The sequence below is a fragment of the Engystomops pustulosus genome, chromosome 2 (genome assembly GCF_040894005.1).
Source record: "Engystomops pustulosus chromosome 2, aEngPut4.maternal, whole genome shotgun sequence".
In the NCBI taxonomy this organism is placed as follows: domain Eukaryota; kingdom Metazoa; phylum Chordata; class Amphibia; order Anura; family Leptodactylidae; genus Engystomops; species Engystomops pustulosus.
Window position 1 is genome coordinate 79,132,612 of NC_092412.1, and position 21,965 is coordinate 79,154,576.

General features: G+C 40.1%; 1 protein-coding gene across 6 annotated transcripts in view; it reads right to left on the reverse strand.

Moving 5' to 3' along the window:
- The window catches only part of PCDH9 (protocadherin 9), a 1,504,706-nt gene extending 1,483,474 nt beyond the window's left edge, over positions 1–21,232 (reverse strand). For 2 of the 6 annotated variants that reach the window (XM_072135315.1, XM_072135311.1), the window contains exons 1-2: positions 20,430–21,230; positions 16,642–19,807 (exon numbers count right to left, since the gene is read on the reverse strand). In XM_072135315.1, the coding sequence (XP_071991416.1) occupies positions 16,642–19,674 (3,033 nt within the window). In that variant the 5' untranslated portion in view covers positions 19,675–19,807; positions 20,430–21,230. Of the gene's footprint in view, positions 1–16,641; positions 19,808–20,429 lie in introns of all 6 variants that reach the window. The other 4 variants (XM_072135317.1, XM_072135316.1, XM_072135312.1 and 1 more) reach the window with 3 other exon arrangements.
- Positions 21,233–21,965: the final 733 nt, after the last annotated feature.

The following is a 21,965-nucleotide window of genomic DNA, read 5'->3' on the forward strand; positions in this document are numbered from 1 at the left end:
TAAAGCCAATATTTAAAGATAACAAGGTAACAAAGTAAGAGCCTGGTCTCTTAATTAGGAAGTGGACTTTCAATGACTTTAAATTAAAGTACATCCCCCATCAGATGTACTGATGGTAGACGGCCCTAACTCACTTGCTTGTCATCTCTTCTAGGCAAAGGAATATTTTTCATGATATCCTTGAAAACGCACAAAACTTCAGAAAATGAGTTTATAAAACTATGCAAATGAGTCAGGGGGTCAAAATCAGGCAGGGCAAGGTTGCAATGAGCAGAGTGGAGGCATGCATAAATTAACATCCGGCAGAGCCAAGAGGCGATCTGGCTGATGTCAGCTAGAGCGCCACCAGCTCATTTCCATAATCTTATGAACTCATTTACTAAATATTTGTACCATTCAAAGACATAATAAGACAGAATACATAAGTAGCAAGTGAGTTAGGGCAGTCCAATCTGATGGTAGATGTTATTTAATCTATAACAGGATGTCTCATAATTTTTCATTCTTAATCCTCCCTTTAATCATTTCCACTCATTTAACGGATTTATATAGTGTTTCCTTACATATAATAAGTAATAATTATTAATTAATGGGGTGGAAAGTTTCTAGTGGCTCTTTATATTGTGGTATAAGCAGCAGAAAATCTTAGTTACTACAACATTTGCTAATTTTCCCTGCTGTACTTCTCCACTTACGCAGGGAGATTACCACTTTATCTATACGAGGCGACTGAGAGATGGTTTAGTTGACATAGCATGTCCATCAGTGGCCAATGTCAACTAGATCATCTTTCACATGAATGCGCTCTATGCCTGGGACAGAACCCAAGCATATCATATGTATAGATAGAGAGGTAGAGGGGTGAGTGCTTCTCACCCTTTCCTTCTCCACAGGGAGGCATACTGCTGGACCATTGGTATGGCAAAAGATAGATCACGCTCTATAGTTTTCCTGGCAATGCACAGTACGGAGACAGCACTTATATGGTGGCTATATACTAGCAACCATATGTACACGTAGCATACGGCCACCATATACAGTCTGTAAATGGCACAGAGGAGAAGTTATGCATGTTGTCCACAATATTAGTGAATGGAAGGCATTGTGCCCTCTATTAGCAGCCAAGGAAGGAGGATACAGCATGTAGAGCTAAAGGGCAGTTCATTCTGTTCTAGTAATGTTTACAGAAACAAACAACTTTAAATGAAGATTTAACCCATATTTTTTAGATCTATCCAATATACTGCACGTGTGACAGTTCCATATTCAGTGCTAGATCTTGAGCCATGTCTAATAACAATGCTTCATAGGTGGAATGTGGCCCATGATACCTAATTTCAAATTTTGTAATGTTAATACAGATGAATTAACATATTCAGCTTTCTAGTAAAGTACAATAGAGTTGCTTGTCTGGAAGCTAAAAGAGAGTGTTTCCATACAAAAAAAAGACAGATTAATATAACGTTTCTTTCTGAAGCCAAGAGCCTTAAATGTGAAACACAAAGAGTGGAAAAAACAATAAAACAATATAATAGTATTTTTTTTATTAAGACAGGCTAAGAGAAACCTTGATGTGATCTGAAAGCGGATTGTGCTCCATCCTTTTCTTCTTATTATTTTTATTCATTCTCTTTGAACACTGCCACTATATAAACTGTAATAATAGAAAATTCAGAACAAGTGTTTAGAGATGTCTGAAAGCACTAATCAGCCAAGTAGAAGCAATACACCAGTTCCGCTCACTGATATTATACACGTGTAATATGTAAATATGAGATATGAGCAAATACTTTGGAAAGGTTTGAGCTTTGATAGCAGTAGGTTTGAAGCATTCATTACATAAATAAATCCAGATCATCCAATACAAGTGCAATGGGAATTCCTCTTGATAATTATAAGGCTACATTCACAGCTCGTAGTAACCCACCATTGTAAGGATATGTCAGGTGAATTCCTGATGTGTCCTTACAGCAGAGAAGAAGAACGTATCTCACTGTATACTCATACAGTGGGATACGTTCTCCTGTTCCGCCCCTTCCCGTCTTAGAGCATAAGGTGGAGTCACCATCGGCAACAACCAGTGATTGACTTCTGTAGATGTTTCCCCCGTGATGTAATGTCCTTATATGGATAATGACTCCACTGGGGACCTCACAGAGTATACGCTTAGTGAGGGACAGAGTTGGATGCAATACAGTTGCATCCGTTCCCCACAGGCTATTATGGTCTCCACTGAGCATATACATTGCTTTGCAGCAGGAAACGGGATTGAAAAACATTACTGGCAGTATTTTTCCATCTAGTATTTCCTGTTGGATGCAACATATACTGTTTGGTATTCCACTGTCCAAAAAAAATTCCACTGTCCAAAAAGTATACCACTGTCTGGCCGTATATGTCTATTGGTATGATACATGCATACAGCGAGAGTTTCCTAGCGTACAGAATGTATCCAAAACACAAGATGTGAATGTAGTCTTAAAGGGAATCTGTCAGAAGTCTTGACACTACAAAGCTAAAACTAGGATAAGGTAGCAGCATCAAAGATGGTGTAGTCATACCTTTGTGTATGTTGTTACCAGGAGCAGGACTATGAAAAATGCATTATAACACTGTGGTACAGTGGTGTGTGAGACCTCTTCAATGAATACTGCACAGCCCATCCCTGAATAAATGTTGTAGTGTTCAAACAGAAGAGGGAAAGGCTGTGCAGCCGTACATTGAAGCAATCTCACACACCAGCTCATCATAATGCTCCAAGTTCAGCTGAAATATAAATGTAATTTTTATAGTCCTGCTGATACTAACACACACAGATCTCCATGACTGCTACAATGTAAAACTGACCAAAGCAGAGAGATTCCCTTTAATACAATTGTTTTCTGGTCATGGAAGAATACTAGTGACTCAGATTTAGGAACCAATACCATGTTATGCCATTTATAGCACCATGTTATGCCATTTATAGCACCGTGTTATGCCATTTGGTCCATTGATTTCAATTAATCATCTACAAAGTGCATATCCACATTCATATTCTAATATTAATCAATACAATTTCAAATGGCGCAAAAAAACCAGAGTAGACAATTTGGAGTGTGGTTGGACTTCGCTGGTGGAGGAAGGGGTAGCCCACACTATTCCTTCAAATAGGTAATGGTGATTAAAAAGTATAAAATACACCTGCACTGTCCTAATAATATAGATGCTAGCTAATGTGGTACCTGTGATGGAGCATGAAAACTTCCAGATGGTAATTGTGTCCAGTCCGAATTCCTGTTATTCACCTGAATGGTCCAAAGAGGTTTCTGCATCCAAGAGATTGGTATATAGATGAGGTTCTACAAGTGGTGCACTTTGAATAAGTCAGCAATAATGCGGAGCAGCCCCGGCCGGTGGCTGCAGCCCGCTAGATAACGGAACTGTCTAGCGGGTTGCAGCCACTGGCCGGGGCTGCTCCACATTATTGCTGACTTATTCAAATTGCACCACTTGTAGAACCTCATCTATATACCAATCTCTTGGATGCAGAAACCTCTTTGGACCATTCAGGTGAATAACAGGAATTCGGACTGGACACAATTACCATCTGAAAGTTTTCATGCTCCATCACAGGTACCACGTTAGCTAGCATCTATATTACTAGGACAGTGCAGGTGTATTTTATACTTTTTAATCACCAATATTCTAATATTACACTACATTAGGCAGGGGATAAGAATTAATGGCTCCTCTGTGAGTTCATATACTGTATATATAAATATTGATAGATAGATAGATAGATAGATAGATAGATAGATAGATAGATATGTGATAGATAGATAGATAGATAGATAGATAGATAGATAGATATGAGATGGATAGGATATACACAGATAGATATGAAATAGATAGAATACACATAGATAGATAGATAGATAGATAGATAGATAGATAGATAGACAGATAGATAGATAGATAGATAGATAGATAGATAGATAGATAGATAGATACAAGATAGATGTAGATACATAGATAAATATGAGATAGATAGGATATACACAGATAGATATGAGATAGATAGGATATACACAGATATGAGATAGATAGGATATACACAGATAGATAGGAGATAGAAAGATATTAGATAGATAGATAGATGATAGATATAAGTAGATAATAGATAGATAGATAAATAGATAGATAGATAGATAGATATGAGATATATAGATAGATAGGATATACATAGATAGATGTGTTTAAATTAAATCCACCTGTTTTTTCATTCATTTAATGGAGTGCAGCTGAATTCTTTGTATCTATACCCATATCTATCTATATATTATATACATATAAATATATACATATATATATGTTTATATATACTGTATATAGTACAGCCTCTTTTATTTAGGCATGGCTTGGATATAAGCAATATAAGAGCATATTTGAGACTTGCCTTTGCAGATTTTCCAATCAAATCCTAAATTTCATTATCCCTAGAATGCACTGGTTGTGCAAAGGACAATGAAAATGAGTCGGCTGAAATCTCCAATTTCAAGCTAAATCCTATCAACTGCTTGAAAGATTACAGTGCATTTCCAGAGTTCACATTCACTTGCTTAACCAGTGATTTTTAGAGTGCGGTTGTTAAGAAATATATATATCTAAAGAATTTTATTTGGCCTGAACTTCCCTCCCTGGATATTTATAAATATAAAGTGACAGGCCGGTACATGTTTCATCACTAGCTCCAATGCTTGTCTGAAAATATAAACCCTAAATCTAAATTGCCATCTTGACCCAAGAAACAAAAGTAGGAATGATAAAATATTGCAGTGTCTGGAACGGAACGTACAACAGAACCTGCACATTTCACAGACCGGAATAAATCTGACTATACCTCGGATTCTTGAACCTTTACTTGGGACAAGGATTACTGCTTCACAAATCACGGCAAGGTGCAAATGGAACATTTATCACACATTTTCCACACATGGGAAATACTAGAAAATGCAGTCGTCTGTACGGTAAAATATAAACCACACCAAGAGCACTCATTTTCAGATTGTAATAATTATTAAAACGAAACAAGTAGAATTATCCCAAATTGTGCAGTATATCAATACAATAATAATAAAGGATTTTACAATGAATGACAAACCCAATAAATGTTATATATATGTGTGTGTGTGTATGTAAAGAAATAATGTAGACTATACAGGTAGAAAGCTAGACAGAAATATAGGCAGATAGATATGAGATAGATAATCTTTTCAAATCATCGGGGGGATTTATCACGGCTCTTATGCCTGAATACCAGTGGTTTAGTCACAATTCCCAGCGCAGAGTGCCAGTTTCATCCTTTACTCTTGGACAGCAAGTGGATGGTGCTGGCAAAACCTGCTTTAGGTTTGGGCCCGGCGTAAAGCGCAGTTCTACACCAGGCCGAACCTGGTATAGAACTGAACCAGACACTGTTTGCGACCTGCAATTGCACCTGTGCCACCAGATAACTATCAGGAGGGGTTGACAGATCCAGCTGGGGCCAGAGGAGAGGTATGGACCATCATTTTGATTATACAGTAACATCCGCAAGCATCAGGTAATAATCTTGTGGGCCAAGATTCTAAAATACTTATTTTTCAGTTTAATTGTAAATACAGTGAGATAGAACACTGGGGGCTTTATCGAAACATGTAGTGGTGTACAAGCCTTGAAAAAGTTGGAATTCCTGGTGCAGTGCTTTACCTCCTCGCCATTTGAGTGTGGAGGGGCATGGAGTGGATTGTGCCAACCTGCACAGTGGGCGGGAGCGCAGCAGCCCTGTACCGTTTCATTAGCTGCAGCCTGCAGCAGTTTCCGATATAGCGTACAGTGCACCAGATAGGGACTGGTAGAAAATTATCTCAAAGCACAATTGTGCGCCAGATATATTAAGAACTTAATGAATCCCCCTTGTGTCCTATCAGAAGACAGAAAAGCTGAGCAGATTTGTATTTAGTTTTATGGGTAAACAGTTACAGGAAATCAACCACCTGAATTTTTTTTTTTTTTAAAAAACCTAAAAATACTCAACTCTGCTCCTCTTCACCTTGATCCTGGCGCTGTCTGGTGCTAAACTTGACACACCAGGATCACCTAGAAAATAAAGCTATAATTAGCAGCACGGAGCATGGGGACAAGATGTCCGACGCTTCGGGCTGCAAATTATGCACGCCCTTGCCACCTTCCTCTTCCATGCTGGGAGAGGAAGGTGACGTCACACTGATAATTATAACTTTGCCTTCCAGGTGATCCCAGCATGTCAGTGGCAGGATTAAGGTGAAGAGGAGCGGGGGTGAGTATTTCTAGGTTTTTTATGTTTTATAGGTGATTGATTTCCATTAATATAATTTGTCATAGATTTACTTAAATTTCTGTTGTTTCTATGTATAGTCGTCCAGCAGGCAGACATATTTAGTCAATATGCTTTTCTTGTGCATACAGAGAATGATATAAATCACTACGTAGGATATTTATAGGACTGCCCACTGGACTCCTATAAACAAGAGTTCTACAAAATACTTCTACTCAAAGCTCCATACTAATTTGCTCAACACACTACCCACAGATAGGACTAAATATCACTTTCCTTTAAGATTGAATTTAGACATATTTACTATTATTATTTTTTACCCACAGACTGTATATGTTACAGACATACATATATAAGATTTACACAAAATATTATTTTTTATGTATTGCAAAAGAGCCTTATCTAATATCTTTATATTTCATCTCATCACAAGACTATTTCAAGTGCTGAATTAACCCGACGCGCTATGTAAAGCCTCTCTAAATAAGAGGAGTATCTTCAAGTTCATGGTTTTCCTTCTTTTAGACTACTGAACAGGTTTTCTGAGGTTTATATTATACTATTTCATTTCTGAAAAGTTCTGGTTTTAAATTTTAATACATTCATTTTACATGAAAATCTGACTGATTCTATAGGCCATAAGCACTGAGATGGTAATGGCTGAAATACATAATTCATTTCATGATAATGTGAAAATGTATATTAATAGTACATGGATATATGAAGGCCTGTGTTTTTCTCACACGGAGCTCAGAGGACAAGTGTAGTCTTACTGGTGTTTCAAAGCGGCACATTAGGTATGGGGTTGTATGTTTGAGCTCATTCATGGAAAGAAACTATCCTATTGCTTGGTGATTCTGAACCACTGTACTGTATATCTTTAATTTCTGGTGTATTTTAATAAGATAAACAGAACACTTATGGATATTATAGAGATTTTCTCTTCTTAAAGCATTGCTGCTCCATATTGGCTGCTATGGAGCAGAGGGGGCCCAGTCTGCCGATTGCATCTGGAGTTGACTCCAATTGTGGAGCAGGAAGTTGTAGGCTCTTAGTTCTGTCATTGAGCCAGAGACCTTTGTACCTGCTGTGCAAACCAGAGGCATCAGAAAGAAAGAGAGGGCTGCTAAAAGGGAGGCATAAGGTGTGTGTAGGGGGGGTCTACAGATAGGGAGGCATAAGGTGGGGGCCAAAGTAAGGAAGTAATAAGGTGGGGGCTAGAGAAAGGGAGAAAAAAGGTGGTAGGTTAAAGAATGGGGACATTTTAAGTTGGAGTGAAAAAAGAGAAAGCAATATGCATGGGTGGGGCATTATAAAGGGGGCTTTATACTGTGTGGACACACTATTGGGTGGGGTTAGGGTATTAAATACATTTTATTATAGGGGTAACTGTACATCATGGTGGCTATATTTCTACACCACAAGGTATAGTTAAGGTCTGTTTCCAAAAGTTTGTAATGGGGTCAATCACTTCCAGTCACATCCCTGTTTACTCTCTATGTGGATTTCTGCACTCCAAATATCCATGTAAAAACCTCTAATAACCTGCAAATATAGGTTTCCCCAAGACTGTTCGTGTGCATCTGAAATTTTTATAGTTACTTTTAAGTTGGTCAGATTTTTTTCACGTCATCAGGACTAGGACTAATCCTTATGAAGATCCACTGCACATTGTCAGAAAATCCACAGCAGAAATCAGTAGTAATGCTGGAATAAAACCAATCATGTGAAAATCTTATTGAGTTGAGCCTTTAGACCATACCTAGGGCACATTTCTACTGAACACAAAGACCAGTAGATTGAATTTCTATCTAGGCTGGTCCCAAGGAGATATAGTGATCTGCAGCAAAGACCCTACATTATTAGCAAGTTAGCACCAATGGATAGGTGATAACTTGTTAACTACCTGGAAATCCAATTATGTTTTTTAGCAGGTAAATTTGAATGTTGATGCTCATTGATAATTTGCATAGAGCTGTAGTAGAGCTGTGTGCTGTATATCAAGTAGCTGTATTCTTTAACGTACCCGCAATTCAGAAATAATGTAATGTAATGTACTGACTAAATGAAATAAATGTATTAAAATATTTCATATTTTCTTTCCATTATACATTGTAAATGAGTAAAGTGGTTTTCAGAAAGAGTGCCACCTTTTTTCCATCTGCAATGTCTGGCATTGCAGTTCAGCTCCATTCACACCAATGAAGATGTGCTACAATAACAGACATTGTCCATGTACAGCTATGGTGCTGTCTCTTCAGAAAACAATGCTGTCTTAAAAGGATTTGATAAAAATAGATAATGTTTTCTGATACCCAGTCATACAAATATCCATGCGTAGTTGAGTTTTTCATTAGATTTTATTTTATTCTACCAGATATCATATAAAAACAAACAAATAAATAAATAAATAGACACTTTCAGAATATTACTCCCAATATAAAAGTTTACTTTTATGCAAAATGTACAATATTATATACTGTTGTGTAGTTACATACTGCTTTTCTCTTATTACACAAAAATGTACAATACAGTCACATTTACAATAGCACCTGTCAGATGGGGGGAGGTTCACATGGTGAAGACCTACAGAAGAAAGATCTCCAGCTGTCCGATATATATCTCAAATTCATGCACATACTGATCTTAGATATATGGAAAATCTTCCACATGTGAACTTCCCCTTGAAATGTATTTCATGACCCTTGATATTGATGATAAATTGATAAAACATATGTGCATCACAGAAATAGTGCTGTTACTTCAATACTGTCTTGTTTACGTCAGGAGTGAAAATTTGTCAAACGTTTTTGGAATCATTAGGCCAGGTTTAGACATGGGGCAGCAGAAGAGACAGTGATGTGGTGTAAAAAAACACAACACTATGGGGAAATTTACTAAAAACGTTGTTTTGGTATGAGTAATGTAAAGGAACACTTCTAAAAATTAATCAAAATTCTCTTTCAATAGAAACCATAATATGCATTACAACAAAATTCCCCTATAATAACAAGGCACATCTGGCCACTAAAATAAAATAATGAAAAAGTACCCTATGAAAACCTGGCCTTATAGGATATAGCCATTAAGTGAATAGTCGTGTTGAAATACCAATTTTTCGATAATTCTAAGAAAGTCAACTTAGAGCAACCGCATGTACAGTTGTGTCAGCACTTTACAGACTGTTGGGTAAATCACAGACAGAGAGAAAATAAAGACACTTAATCAAATTCTATTTCTTTTACTAGGAGAGGTCTTGCATAGGTTTGACAACTTTATAACCACTATATTCTGTTTACATCATTGCCTTTTGGTGTGACTTTTACTATAAAAAGTATAACTCATGTTATAAATGAAAATAAAAGGAACAACAATTTCATTGTTTGGAAATATCGTTATGAGGCAGTTCCATCTTCGACATTTAAGGCATATCCACAGTGACGCCATAAGTTTGGTTACTACTGTGACCCATACCCATTTCTCTAAGGGCTCATGCAGATGAACGGGAATTTTGGATGAGTGCTAGCCATTGTTTCTATAGATAGCATACATACCCACTCACTTCCAAGGGCTCATACACAGGGCCGTCTATTCCACTGCCCCGTGTATGAGGGGATTGGCCAGGGCCCAAAAGAGAGTGTTTTTTAACTTTCATCGGGAGGGGGGGGTAATCAGTGCTCAACTGCCAATGACACACGGGAAAAACAACGTTCCTGTAAAACCGCACATCCTGAGTGAGGTAGGGACATTTATGGCATTTTCTATGGATATATTATGATGTCAAATATGGGAATGCCACTTTAAGCAATAAAACAAACAAAGGTTTCAATCCAAGCCATCAAACTTACCTATGTACCTTATTACGCATAATAAATTAAACTTAGGTAAAAAGGATATTACTATTATTTTAATAACATATTTCAATAGATTGTCATACATTGTTTGGGTAAAGAGTTTTAGTTTTTAAGGGTTTCCCTATAACTGTACATGTTAAACATGGCATAATGTGGTTGCATTTGTTGTAGTTATTATGTCTCCTATGCATTGAAATTCTGTTGGACCAAATGTATAAAAATACACAATGGCCATGTAAGTTTGGTTCAAGAGAAATGCAGGGTAAGGTCCCTTCCACACTAGCGAGTGTGATGCGATGAACTCGCATCACACTCGCAACGCAAGCTGCCGGGAACGCACGGCCCGAACGCTGCACCGCGGGAGTGAACTCAGCATGTCAGTTCATCGCATCACACTCGCTAGTGTGGAAGGGGCCTAACAGGCTTGATATGCAGATCTTACACATTAGACAAATGTTGGCCTAGCCCCAGTTTCAGCATTACGGACCCATTTAACATTCACAATTCATTTGTTCACAGGGGAGTTAAGCTGCTGCCAAAAGTGTCTGGTAGTGACTTTGCCCCTCCATGATCTAGAACAATTGAATGAGCAGAACATTTAAGTGCAAGTGGGGATCAGTAGAGAAATCTGATGCTACTTGAAGTATATGGGCAGAATTAAAGGGGCTGTCCGGTTACAGCAAATAAATATTATTCACTGTGTACAGCTGAAAGTTAAGGAGATTTCCAATATAATTTCTGTATCAATTCCTCATTGTTTTCTCGATCTCTGCTTGCCGTCATTCCATAGAAAGCTTCAGTGTTTACTTCCAGTGTATAAACATTAGTCCCTGGTCATGTGATGTCACACAGGTGCACAGCTTATTAGTATCACAGAGAGTTATCAGAGCTGTGTGTTATAACAAGCGGTGTTGTGCATAGTTTGTGTTCGTACCGAACTTTGAGGGTTCGGGTCCCCAATACCTGACCCCCTGCAGTTACTGCCTGCGATTGGTGCTGGCGTTAACTCTTTGAATGCTGTTGGCAATGTGGAGCCGTGCACCTGTGTGACATCACATGACCATAAACATATTTCTATCCACAGGAAGTAAACATAGAAGCTTTCTATAGAAAGACGGTAAGGAATTGATACAGAAAGTATATATGAACAATGAATATATGGAAAATGGACAACCCCTTTAATGCATGACTAATATGCTTATATTTTCTTGTATATAATGCAAGTAAATATTGACATACTTTACATACATGCTATGGATAATTCATTATGTAAGAGCCGCTGCAAACATGTATTGTTATCAGATGTGATGGATCTATTGAACAATAGCAAATGTCACTTCTATTATATTTACACTGATGCCAGCATAACCCCTTCTGCGTTTCTCTACATAACTGCAAAGATACAGAATCATTAAAGGGGCTGCCTGCTTTTCCAGTCCCTTTTGATATGCCCAGTCCCGGCTTGTGGATGTAGGAGAAGGGGTCTCCTGCCTGGAACTTTCTGTAACAAGCGATTCTCCCTTGGGAAGATCTGACTCACCAGCGTATTACACAGACAGCTCGCAGGTTTCAATGTGCGCCAGGCAATGCTTTATTTCACAGCATCTCTGCCGAAGAATTGAAGACTAGCTGGCTACAATAACAAATGATCTCAACGTGGTCCGGGGGCCAGCTGCAATTCAATAGGATAAGGGTTTATCCAAGAAATGACATTTATTACTTATCAATATGCAAGGGGTCTCCCTGAGCCCCTGATCACAAGGAGTGGTAGTGTAACAATGGTAATATGTGCCCCTGCTGAGCACTTTACATGGTTATCAGTCACTTTAGTGAAGCTGCTGTGCACAAAAGTCACCACCCAAACCCCTTCAGAACAGGGGCTCAGGGTCACTGCTCTAATGATTGTTGGGGTACCAGCAGTGCACCCCTAAGCGATCACACATTTATTCCTTGTCCTGTAAATAGGTAATAAGTGCTATATAGAGAATATCTCTTTGAGGTGAGGGTGCCAAAGTGAGAACAGCTTTGCAACGCCTTAAAATTTAGGGAGAAAGCAATGGATCACTACAGATTATGATGGATTCATCTTTCATCGCTTGACCTTCTGTTCTGTTTTCTCAAATGGTTTGAGAAGCTGTAGCTGATCTTTTCGGGTAGCTGTCTAATACAAGTGGATGAATTGCACAAAAGTGAGAAAGATGGTAGAGTAAATCCAGGATAAATCAGTATGTGTACATGTCTGAGCTCTGGATTCATTTGACAGACCATAGGATACCATAAACTAGTTCAATACAATTCATGGCACAATGACGTGGAGTCTGTAACATCCTAAATCCATCTTTGGGAATCAGTATAGTGTCTAAATATATGAACTAAAAGGACTAGATTTAGTTGCTGGTATTTAAAGGGATAGACCTAACTCAGGTACTAATGGCATATCAGCAGGTTTCATCCTATAGATGCCCCATAAAAGGGATTTATACTAACCACATGTACAGCAAAGGGAATCAACAAATATCCCAGTGAGTATATGGTACTGGATGCTTCCACTGTAGGAACCACATCTATCAGACATTTAGAGGGAATCTACCAACAAAATCAAAACATGATAAACCAGGGACACTTACTCATAGCTCTTGGCACCGTGACCGTGGTAATCTTATATTTGTTAAGCATGGCCTCCTTCCTTCTAAAATCAACTTTTAAGATTATTCTAATGAGCTTTATATGCTATCCCAGCCCCTCTATGATCAGGCTTTATAGACTGTTACACTGCCTCCCCCTGCTCCCACTGAGATTACTGAAGGAAGTTATCACTGCACAAGTACAGAGGGAGTAGGGGGAGGGTGAGACAGTATAACAGCCAAAAACCAGATCACAAAGGGGATAATAAGCATAATTTTAAGTAGGCCATGGGTAACAAACATAAGAAGGTTACCACGGTCATGCTGCTTGCATGTGTCCCTGGTCTATCATGCTTGGTTTTGATGGTAGATTTCCTTTGAGTCACATACCTTTCACACTACTGTGCTACCCTGACATAAATGTCTAATATGAAAATATCACTTTAAGTAATTTCCTAATGTATCCATATACTAAGATATTAATACACTGCCTGTTGTCCCCTGTTCACATTGTCCAGTTGCCTTTAGCCTTGAACGATATGCAAATCAGTCTGTAACGCGACCTTCCATTTACCTTCACAAAATGCTCTTTAAAATGAACTAAAATGGCAACGTTTTCACAAATAATGAGCGAGATTACTTTGCATGCAAAAATAAATTATTATTTGAAACACTTTCATCATTCAATTTACAATGTGTCACCTATGTTTAAAACGGGACGCTACAGAGCTGTTACCGATGACATTTTCCTACATTAACAAATAGAATTATAGTATTAAAAAGGCAATTTATTTTAGCTTTGTGAACTGTGAACCTGCTGCCACTCCAGACCATAAACAAATAACAATTACTGACAGTAACATATAACTTGCTATTTTTCACATCAGCGCTAACTGTTAACCTTCTAAATACCAAGGGCCTGACATCCCAGAAGGGATTATGCTAATCCAGTTCAAGACATCCAGCTATACAACACACAGGCAATTTCTATTTTACATCTCCTGACATTGTAAACACCCCCTCATTCACAGCAACAGGAGCTCGGGTGGGTTAAATAAGTGCATCTTACGTCGGATCTACTCTAGGTCTATCTACAGAATCTGTGTACGGTGTTAAAGGAGCCTACACAGTTAGAATACTATTATTAACTCTATTTTAAGAACTTGTGCTATATATTTACCTTCGGAGAAGGACCGATTACAAAATATAGAGAATATTTATTCTGTTGTATCAGACACGTGTGTATAGATAGTAGCGCTAATCTGATCATGTTGTACCATAAGACAATACAACGCTGCCATGTGCTAGATGACAAACTCAGCCCTGCTATGCTGCTTCAGTTCTGAACAAGTGATAAACATATATCTTTCAAAATAACTATACAAACCAGATTGTCAACAGCCGTATATTATAGAACTTTTCCAGGCAGCATTGGGTGGTCACTTCATAGAGGCATCATATTATCCTATAGAAGCTATATAGACCCAGCATCTGTCATAACTTGATAAGTCTCTTTCTTTAAAAGACCAAAACTAACAAGTGGAGGGTCCAATTCATAGATATAGCATACAAAAGGGTCACTATTTCATATCCTTAACATCTGTTGTTTATGCCCATGAATATTCACCAGGGGCAAAGCGAATTAATTCCCCAATTGCAGACAATTGACTTAGGTACTGGCAAGAAGCAGCTTACTGTAAAGCCTCTAGCTACAATATAACGGTTGTCAATAAAGCATGCCTGATATGCTAATGTATCGCAGGGATAATAGATCCTTTGCAAAGGAAGGACTTGTACAGTAACCAAGAGATCTCTTTGTACCCTCTCTATATTAGGAATGAAAAGATGCCAAATGTATCCTAAAGTAGCTTAAAGAATTCCATCTCTTCTATTTTATCGTGCAGCAGACAGAAAGCGGCATCAATATTTCAGGCCATTTTTGCGGTGCCAGGTGAGTACCTGGGCCTATGAATAAGTGCACAGATGAGATGGCATAAATTATGAAGGGAAAATATGTTTGGTGGTTATTTGTGTATACGCCGGCAGTAATACTGTGGTTCTGTTTGCCACTGGAACAATATTACTTTATAGGATCATTATAGAACATGTAAATGTGAACGCAATATATATCTATATATATAGATATATATTAGTGATAGAGATAGAGAGGCTGCATGTGACAGCTATGCTATCCGCTTTCAACTCTAGCAACTACTGCATGTCAAACATTCACAATTCTGAAGGCCTAATGCCAGAAGTTCCATTACTTATTGGGGGGGATATGAAATGAAAATTAGGAAGTTGGTGCAATACACCCTATCCATTCTGGATCTGCTTTACAAACTCAAGGACTGGTCGCTCCAGTGCAACTGTCATTAAATAAAAGGTTTCTTTGGCTGTAGAGTCAGTCTGATCTATTCCTCCCCCCCATCTCTAATATACTGCAGGCTTGGCACCGAGCCAGCACAACCCTCATAGAACCTTACTGCCATCTACAGGCGGTTCTGCCTGTCTCATTCAGAGGCAAGAGACAAGCCTCAATGAAATAAATTAGACAGCTCTGCATTTAAATCTTTATTAGTAGGGAATTATTGGACTGAAAGCTAATGCTGGATTTTGTAAAATATGAGTTTCCCTGTTCACTAATCCCTCTTTAGATGGCAAATTTCACAGCTAAAATGAGCTTTGACAGATTGCTTTCCCTTTACTTAGATGAAGAAATATTTACAATGGATTGATTTGGTTCTGCATAATTTTGCTGTAATTATTTGAATAAATCCATTTCCGCAAAGTAGAAGTTTTCTTTATGAGAACAGGCATAATACAGCACATCTGAAACCAGATCCTACACACTTCTAGGACACTCAAAGAAAACTTTTCAGTATGACATATTGGAAACATGGGGGCAATTCAGATCAATGACCCTGTGTACTCGTACATTCAAGAGAAGCTCAACATCCTAATGGAAAAGCTAAGACACTCGCTCTAGGGTGAGAAGGATAGCTACAGACAATTAACAAAATATCACCGAATATGGACAAATGCTTAAATTCTGTCATTTGCAAATATTATTTGTAGGCCATAAAATTGCTTCTGAAAACTACTGTGCAGCTAGTGATACTAGCAAAGGCACAAGACGTAGAAATGCACACAGGACGTTTCATTGGCCGCAAGCATGTGTTCAGTGTCATGCTATTAGCTTGGTTGACATATAAAGAAAACAAAAATAAAAAACACAAAAGATGTGAATTGCACCCAGTCATGCATCTTCTCACAATTCGATTTGTAAAATACAACAATATATCAACAGATTTTCTAGCAAGAGTAAAAAAAAAAGTTAACCCCTTTTTAATTTTTTTTTTCTGTAGACCATGTCCATGAAATAAGTTTTTTTTTTTTTTTAAACCAGTCCTCTGAAGGCTGCACGGTGGAAAATGGGTGACATTAGCAAGTCCGGAATTTTTTGTTCTTTTTATTACTTTTTTTTTGCATTACTGTAGTGTAAATGTTACAGTGGGATTGTGAGATTTAACATGCACATATATGGTACAGTACAATCAAGAATATACATAATTATATATGCATAGACATATATATGCATATATATTCCAGATCTGAGTCCTTCAAAGTCAGCCAAGACTCAAAGTAAAAATTAAAAAAAAAAAATAATAATAATAAAAAAAAAGTTAAAGGGGTTGATTTTTTTTTCCCTCTCGGTAACATGAGCAAGCCAAAGAAGACCGTATGAAGACATACTGGCACTTTAATACTGGTTGATTGGGCACTTGTATGCAGTACTTATAGACCAGTAAAAGTGCTCATTTACCTGTCTGCTGTGTAAGGGACCTTTTGTCTTGAAGCCTCCCTGGGAGCTGCACTCTGAGGCACTGAAGTGATCTGAACTAGTGGAAGAGCGTTTGGAGAGGGTGTCACAACCCCCCACAAAGGTGTTGTCCAAAGGGAGTTCCTGAATCACATGATGCTTTTTCACCGACACCGGAGTATCTGCTTTAAGATGAAAAGCAGACTGCGGAGAGGCAGATTTGTAATGCTTAGCTAGGTCAGGGCTGTTGGGCTTGAAGGTGGTTGGAGGAGCTGTACCCCAATCAAAGCGTCCCATCCCTTGTTCCTCCAGCTCGGCTGGAAGACTTATAGTCCCGTTGATAGGTTCGTGAACGGTATCATCAGGTTTAGACTCCTCAATGGTGACAAAGTTCAGTAGGGAACTTTTAGGAGATTTTCTTTTCTTCCTTTTCTTTTTCTTATTCTGCTTGCTTTCCTGATTTGGAGACATCCACTCTGCCCCTTGTTTGCTCCTCTGGGCAGCTTTAAACCTTGACGCGTGCCGGCATCGTACAAGAACTGTCACAAAGATGACTACAATCACCACCATGGCACCTGCCACTATGGCGATCATAATAGTAAGATAATCCTCGTTCTGGTAGGACTGACCACTCTCCCCAATATTTCGGTCTAACGGAGTTTCCATAGTCCTGCGGATCAAGTCGAGGATGTAGGAGGCATTCCCAGCTGTCTCATTGACATACAAAAACACAAGAACCAGAGTGTGCAGAGGCTTGGGATATCCTAAGTCACTGATATTGACCACCAGTCGGTGCAGGCCTATGTCTGTTGCAGAAGGCTTCTCTTCTAGAGTAATGTTGCCTGTCACAGGATCTATTCGGAAGAGACCTTTGTTGTTCCCACTAACAATAGTGTATTTTAACTCAGCATTCATTCCAGTGTCAATATCAACAGCAAAGACCTCTGCAACCACTGAGCCTGGAATGGCTGAAAGAGGCACCAGCTTAAATGATGTATTGGATGGAGGAGAGATAACTACAGGGCTATTATCATTAGCATCCATGATATTGATTGTTACTTTGGCCGTGGAGGAACGTGGAGTCTGCCCTCCATCTACGGCTTTGACATCAAACGTGTATGAACTTTGTTGCTCTCTGTCAAAGGACACGTTTGACTTGATGAGACCAGAATAGGGATCCAAGACAAAGTTTTCATTGTCATTGAGTATGGAAAGTGTTACAGCTTTGTTTTCTCCTGCGTCTGAGTCTGTTGCTGTTATCACCCCCACTGTACTGTACTTTGGTAGGTTCTCAGAGACAAAGAATTGAAAGTGGTTGTGTGTAAACTTGGGGCTGTTGTCATTCTCGTCTAGGACAGTCACAATGACAGCTGCTTGGCTTTGCAGTGGGGGAGTACCATTGTCTCTGGCTGTGACTGTGAAAATGAAACGTTCCTGTTCCTCTCTATCAAAAACTCTGGAAGCTGTCAAAACTCCTGTCTTCCGGTCCAGATCGAAGAAAGAAGCATTAGGGCCAAGCTGATAAACAATGTCTGCGTTCTTCCCACTGTCTTCATCTGTGGCACTGATAGTAGTTAAGTATAGACCTCTGCGGTTGTTTTCAGACACTGATAGCTCAATTACAGGCTGGGTAAAAATTGGAGGATTGTCATTCTCATCCTCTAGCTCCACTCTCACCAGGGCTGTCTGGTTGAGGCTTGGTTTGCCAGTGTCAGCTGCAACAATCTTAAAACTGTATTCTTTGGTGCCCTCATAGTCCAACAAAGAAGAAGTCTCTAGCAGGTACTGGTTATCGTAGACGGCTTTCAGATGAAAGGGGACTTCTCTTTCAATGAAGCAGATGACCTTGCTGTTCACATCGGTGTCTTTGTCTGACACTGTGATCAGAGCTATTTTTGTGTTGGTCGGGTCTTTCTCGGAGAGATACACGGTGCCATTGATGGGGCTTATAATATACCTGAGATCGATATTAGGTGGGTTGTCATTCACATCAGTCACATTAATGGTAACAGTTGCCCTTGAAGGGGTGGAGCTGCCATCTGTGGCCAGGACAGTTAACTTGTGGACTGCGGTGTCTTCCCTGTCTAGTAGTCTCTGAACTGTGATTAATCCAGTTGTGTTGTTTAAAGCAAAAAGTCTTTTGGTCGCAGATGTCACTTGGGCACCATAAATATATTTGATTTCAGCATTACTACCTATGTCTGCATCTGTTGCATGTAACTGAACTACGGAGGTCCCTATGGGGGAATTTTCGGGGATATGAACCTCGATTTGACTTTCTTTAAATACTGGTTTGTTGTCATTCACGTCACTTACTGTAACTTGGAGGATAGCAGTGCTGGATTTCTGAGGGTTCCCACCATCCTCCACTTTGATTTTCATGACATAGGTGTCTTTCTGCTCTCTGTCCAGGACCTGCTGCACTATGAGTTGTGGCCATTTCTCCCCCTCTGGTGTCTCAACTATATCCAGTCCAAATACACTCTGTCCGTTTAAAAGTCCATAGTGTTGCACTCCATTGAAACCCGTGTCTGGGTCCACTGCTGATGGGATTGGGAAGCGGCTGTTTATCAGAGTATTCTCAGGGATGGAGATATTGATCACAGTAGAGGGGAACATAGGGGCATTATCATTGGTATCTGTGACAATTATTTTGATCTTGATAAGCCTGAAAAAGTCATTGGGCAGAATGACAACTTCAAGTTCAAAGGAACATTCATTTTCCTCAGACGTTGATCCAGCACAGATTTTCTCTCTGTCTATCCTGGTTGACGTTGTGAAGATCTCTCCAGTGCTACTGGACACTTTGACCAAAGGAGAGTCCCCTGCTTTAGAAACCAGTCTGTAGACGAGGCTGTTGCTGGTCCCAGTGGCAGCATTGATATGTGAGATATTCAGGTCCTTTGGTATATTTCCAATGGGTACATTTTCAGGCAGTTCCTCTCTAATGGTGTAAATAAGTTCTTGGGCAATTGCAGAATCCAGCCTTAAGCAGGCAATCAGAGCGGCCAACAGGTAAAAATCCCTTAGGTCCATGATAATGTGCTTCCTTTGTTTTCTTGGATTTTAGGATTTAAGGGTTGTCACTGAGGAATGGTGCCGATTTGCAAGAGGAGGCGTGCATGGACTGCAAGATGCCTTACATCTCATTTCTAATTGGAGCCAGCAGCTGTCAACACAATCACACAAACAATCACATTTGTAGCATTCAAGGAAATATAAGTACATGTCTGCATCCTCATGCTAAGCATTACATTAGTACTCATGCAGAAAGTGCTCAACTATTCGGCATCTGCAAAATAAAAACGTGTCCAATGCATCAGCATTGTCACACTGGCTCTAGCCGCCCCCCTCCTCCCTGCCTCCCCGGAATAATACAATCCACTACTTTTCCTCATTAAGCAAAATCTGTTATTGCCACACATTTGTTTTTCTAATCCTCCTTCTGTCTGATGTACCATTCACATCATGCATCTCTCTGTATAACTGTTGCCAATAAAATCCTAAGTCCTTACCAGTATTCCTTGTAACTGCACTGTCAGCTGCCAAATACAATTTGTGCTTCATTGCCTCTACTCTGGAGTCATTCCCCTTATCAGAGCCTATTCCTTCTGCCTTTGCTCCTATAGTGCTATGATATAGAAAGCTGGAGGAGCTGACAGCAGGCTGCAGCATAGGCACCAGCACTGAGGAGCAATCCCTGACAGCTACAATACCTGGACTGGGGATCCTGCCTGCATTTCCCTGCACAAATCCTTGCACTTACTACTAAGAAAGGTAGGAGAACTTACAAGCCAAGGGATCTGTATCCAGATGCAAGTTAAAGGGATCCACAGATGAGCAGGAGATTGCAGGATCAGGACATCTCTGTTGCTTGTGCTGAAAAGACGCAGTCTAGGGCTACAGATGGTGTGACTTTCAGCTAATACACGGCAATACTGTGGGCTATCAATGCAAGGAAAGTCGCTGGACTGTGCTGAGATGCTCTGCTGGCAGCAGATTACATGGGAGCAAGCCTCTGCATTAGGCAGTCCCTGTGATTAGTTCCAGCAGGATGATACAGGCAGGCAGGTAGATGCAGGGCTCTAGAAGTGTGCTCCCACACCAAGATCTACAGAGAAATACACCAGCAGCACAAAATCAAAGACAACCATGCTCAACTTCACACTTGGCATCTAGGAATCCATCCAGTAGTCGAGACGGGGAGCAGCTAGTGGATCAGACCCCAGTATTCTCTCCGGCTGATGCTCCTAGATGTAACGGTAACTCCAAGCAAACACATCATTCTCTCCAGCGGCGATCACAGGGGGAGAATGTGAACAGGGCTCTGTATCCAGAGAGATGAATGAAGCCACTTATATGTTCCATTAGCAGCGGGGGAGATCTCCATCTGTCACCATCGCGCTGGTGGCGGGCAGCAGACACAACTTGGCAGGTGTCAGAGCAGAGCGGATGCTGGAGACACTTGCTACTAATTCCCATCCGAATGGCTGAGAGGCTGCTCCTCCGGATCACAGGCGCCGCTCCGTCCCCTCCCTCTCTCCCTTCCCTCTGAGCCGGATTTCTTCATATAACTCTCAATAAACCCATAGGGAGGGAGGGAGCTGTGCCGGGCCCCGCCCCACGCCCGCTCATTGGCTGTCCCGGAGTATGTGGCTGGTGGATGCTAAAGAGCTATGATGATGTCATGAGCAGGTGACCAGTCACATGTGAGGCAGAGATACTGGTCCAGGCTCTCTCCGCTGCCCGGGAGTTTATCAGGGACCTGTATGAACGTGAGCAGCTACAGAGCGCACACATGTGTCTCCTGCCGCCGCTACTGGCGGGAAACCGGCTGCTCCGCCTGATACACAGCACGTACACTGCACACACAGACCTGCTACACAGCACATACACTACACACACAGCACCGCTAAACCTGATGCAAAGCACATAGACTACATACTACACACACAGCTCTGCTACACCGGCTACACAGCACATACACTACACACACAGCCCTGCTAAACCTGATACACAGCACATACACTACACACACAGCACTGCTACACCGGCTACACAGCACATACACTACACACACAGCACTGCTACACCGGCTACACAGCACATACACTACACACACAGCTCTGCTAAACCTGATACACAGCACATACACTAGATACTATACACACAGCACTGCTACACAGCACATACACTACATACTACACACACAGCACTGCTACACCTAATACACAGCACATACACTACTGATTAGACACGCAGCACTGCTACACCTGACACACAGCACATGCACTACCTGATGTACAGTACATACACTATATAATATA